A 3639-nucleotide genomic window follows, 5' to 3' on the forward strand; every position below is an offset into this window, starting at 1 on the left:
ATAACGTCCAAGTCAGTTTAGAATTTTAAATAATCATTATGGGAATGGAGATTCGAGATTGTCTACCTGAAAACCCTCTGTGAATGTATTTATACATTGGATTGATGTGGTCGGTTGACCCGTCCGTATTATCGTGTAACACGTGTCTACCTGAAAACCCGTCCATGTTATCGTGTAACACGTGTCTTTAACTTGCGCGGAACAATGAGTTATAAGACCTCTTACCGACACGAAACCCTAAGTCCCATAAACCTTTTGGCCAAGTTTTATACAACATTTTACATTATAATACCATACATATCTTTCAAAAAGAAATAAAAACAAAAATACCATGCATATATTTATAAAAAAAATGTTAATTTGTTTATTTTATTTACATTCGGCAAATTTAATAGAGAAAATGGAGTGTACACTAGTGTAAAATAAAATAAAAAATACTCTGATATGATAAGTAAACCAGAGTCAATATACTTTTTCCCATTTTATTTTTGAAAAATAAAACCATTATCCTCTTTCTCTGGTTACATCCTTCGCTTCATCACCCATTCATAGCTACAGCAGTGAAAACCATGGCGGTTTCCTTATCTTCCCTCACATCTTCCCTATCTTCCCTCTCCTTTTCTTCCAATATCTCTCACAATTCAACCACTCTTTTTCTCCCCAAAACCTTCTCCCTCTCTCGCTCTTCCAAATTCCCCTCCCTAACTGTATCCGCAACATCACTCACTCCTCCCGCCGAACCGGAAATCGATGACCTCGAGGCATACGTTAAATCCAGACTTCCCGGTGGTTTCGCCGCTCAAACAATCATCGGTACCGGTCGCCGGAAAGCTGCCATCGCTCGTGTTGTTCTCAAGGAAGGAACCGGCAAATTCGTCATTAATTACCGTGACGCTACGGTCTTTCCCCCCCTCTCTTCCTTACTTTCTTGTTCACATTATTCTTTTGTTCATTTTAATCTTAAGCAAATATTTGAACTCTGTTTTCCAATTCACTCTTTATAATGTAGCATTGGATTTAGGGTTTCATGAGAAACATGCTTGAATTTGAATGAGTTTATTCTGTAACTGAAAGGATCTTGCTAACTGGTTAATCAATTAGAGAATTTCAATTAGAAAATGCTGCACACTATGTACTACCGACAGCTATAGAAAAAAAAAGGTGTGTTTGAGATGGAGTGGATGGTTTTAGAAAGGAAAGGAAGATACTATTTTCATTTCTACTAAATCTTATATAGTTTAATACTATTGTTTAGAATAAAAAATATACTAACCATTACTATTGGGGCTATATTGACACATGTGATTACATTTGATTATCTTTGGAAATCAATTCACCGAATTCTAATGTAGTGTTATTATTCCAAAAATCGTTAGTAGAAGTTTGGATTCTCTTCCACCATATACAAAATTTAGTCATATGCTGAGAGATCAATACTCTTAGTTGTTAGATTCCAACAACCAACATGTTAGGCTTTGCCTTCGCCTTCAGAACTTCTTTGATTTCTAACCTTTTTAGTCCTTATGTTGTTATTTTTCATATCTGTTTAATCTTCTTTTGTCTGATTTATTTTAGATTTTAACATTGTACAGGAATATTTTCAAGGAAATCCGTTGTGGCTTCAATACATTAAGGTTCCCCTAGTAACTTTGGGATATGAAACTAGTTATGATGTGTTTGTTAGAGCTCAGGGTGGTGGTCTCTCTGGTCAATCTCAGGCGATCACCCTTGGCATTGCTCGTGCATTGCTGAAGGTTAGTGAAGAATATAGAGTACCTTTGAGACAAAAAGGGCTTCTCACCAGAGATTCTAGAGTCGTTGAGAGGAAGAAAGTTGGTCTCAAGAAAGCTCGTAAAGCCCCTCAGTATTCCAAACGTTGAGGTTGGAGTTTTAACGTATGGTCTGTCCTTTTCTTTCTTGCTTTTCGAGACTTCTGATTGTAGGTTTCCCCGATGCCTTTGTATCATGAATCCTGCTCTTTTGACTGTATGTAATTGGGAAATGTAGGTAACTAGCCAACCCAAATACACCTTTTTACAATGTTGAAGGTTTTTTGGAGACCTAAAATCTATGGTCTTTGGTCTCGATTCATTATGTGTATTATTTGTTCCTGGCTTAGGTGTACTGAATTGGATGAAACATTTTTTCTGAATATCTCAATTATTTGTAAAATTTCTGAAGATTGTTGCTGTGGCCATGGCCTTGTACCATGTGTATAACATGTTTTTTTTGTGTGTGTTTTGACGCCCAAAGAGGAACTCCGGCCGAACAATAAAAGCAATCCGGCGTGGGACTACTTCCCACCCAAGAGAGCGAAGATTTGGAGAACCCCAACTAATAGAAACTTTTTTAAGACAATGCTAACTTGGGCTCTTAAGGTATACATGACAAGTTAAAAGCTAGTATTTATGGTAGAATTTTATTTTTAAAACTGCTTATTGACTTAATTAAATATTTGGAGTTTTATTGTTGTTTTGAAAATAAATTTTTTATTTGTGAATTTCTTAAGTGTGTTTTAGGGTACAGATTAACATAACTCTATTAGTTAAACTTTCTAGTTCACGAGAAATCCCTCCTACAAACAAGATTTATTACAGACAAACTTGGGTTTATATCTTTCCTGAATAAAATTTTTGACTTCGAGTTCTATCTCAACCTTCAACGAAACCATTTTAACAAAGATTAAACAGGTGGTTGTTTTTTTTAAAAAAATTTGTTGTTGCTTTTGTTTAGTTGTACTTTGCTTTTGGGACTTTTTGAATCTAGCACTATGTTTACTCAATGGAAAAAGTTACCCCGAAAAATCTTATATTTGGTTCGGGGTTATATTTTTAATTAAATGTGATTGGTTTAAATTTTGGATTTGATATGTTTGTGTTTTTTTAAATATTTTATATTTTACTTTAGTCTTTTTAAAAATTTACATTCATATTTTTTATCATCGTTAATTTAGTCGTTAAATTATAAACTGTTGTTAAATCATTAAATTTATTATTAAGTTATAAAAATCATCGCTAAATTTCAGAAGAGATAAAATATATAGATAAAAGATTTACGTCAACCATTTTTTTTTATTTCATAAGTTCTCTACTGTGAAGAGACAAAAAAGTCCTCTAATATGAGATTATAAAGTTTTAAGTTGTTTAGTGTGAGACAAGAACAAGAAAAATTATGACTATTTTGTCATACTGGTTGTATGTAATTAGATTTATTATTGTGCAAATCTTTCGATTTGAGAGGGACTGGACATAATTTCTATTTAACAAGATGAATCAAGATAAAATTTGTGGGATGGTCTCTCTCTACTCTCCTTCATTTAGCACTTTATCTACCTTGTTGGTGTCGTTCCAAAATTTCACACAAATCAAAACCCATCTTTTTTTTCCCTCTTCTTCATTTGACATTAAATCTATGTTCTCTTATTTGAAAATTTAAGTTTGTAAGAGTAAAATATCATGCGAGAAAACCATGTTATTTGATTTCAAATCTACTTCTACTCCTACCACTAAAAATCATGGTAGTAATTCGTTTCTTTCTAAACCACCTATATTAATAGAGATTTTAAAAAATATATTAGTTGAAGAACAAGTTGTATAATTTCTTCGCATCTCTAGATGAAGAATTGTGAGACATACTTGA

At 33.3% G+C, this 3639-nt stretch overlaps 1 protein-coding gene across 1 annotated transcript; it reads left to right on the plus strand.

Annotated features, from left to right (window-relative positions):
* The first annotated feature begins 458 nt into the window (after window positions 1-458).
* Window positions 459-2180, plus strand: LOC127091249 (30S ribosomal protein S9, chloroplastic). Its single transcript, XM_051029830.1, has 2 exons — window positions 459-899; window positions 1593-2180. Exons 1-2 carry the CDS (start codon window positions 570-572, stop codon window positions 1878-1880), a joined length of 618 nt encoding a protein of 205 aa, XP_050885787.1. The 5' UTR covers window positions 459-569; the 3' UTR covers window positions 1881-2180.
* Window positions 2181-3639: the final 1459 nt, after the last annotated feature.

The sequence above is a fragment of the Lathyrus oleraceus genome, chromosome 6, assembly GCF_024323335.1.
Source record: "Lathyrus oleraceus cultivar Zhongwan6 chromosome 6, CAAS_Psat_ZW6_1.0, whole genome shotgun sequence".
NCBI lineage: Eukaryota > Viridiplantae > Streptophyta > Magnoliopsida > Fabales > Fabaceae > Lathyrus > Lathyrus oleraceus.

Coding starts and splice junctions, on each gene's coding strand:
- LOC127091249 (XM_051029830.1), top strand. CDS start 570: ATGGCGGTTTCCTTATCTTCCCTCACATCTTCCCTATCTTCCCTCTCC. Junction 900..1,592: donor TTAATTACCGTGACGCTACG/GTCTTTCCCCCC, acceptor AACATTGTACAG/GAATATTTTCAAGGAAATCC.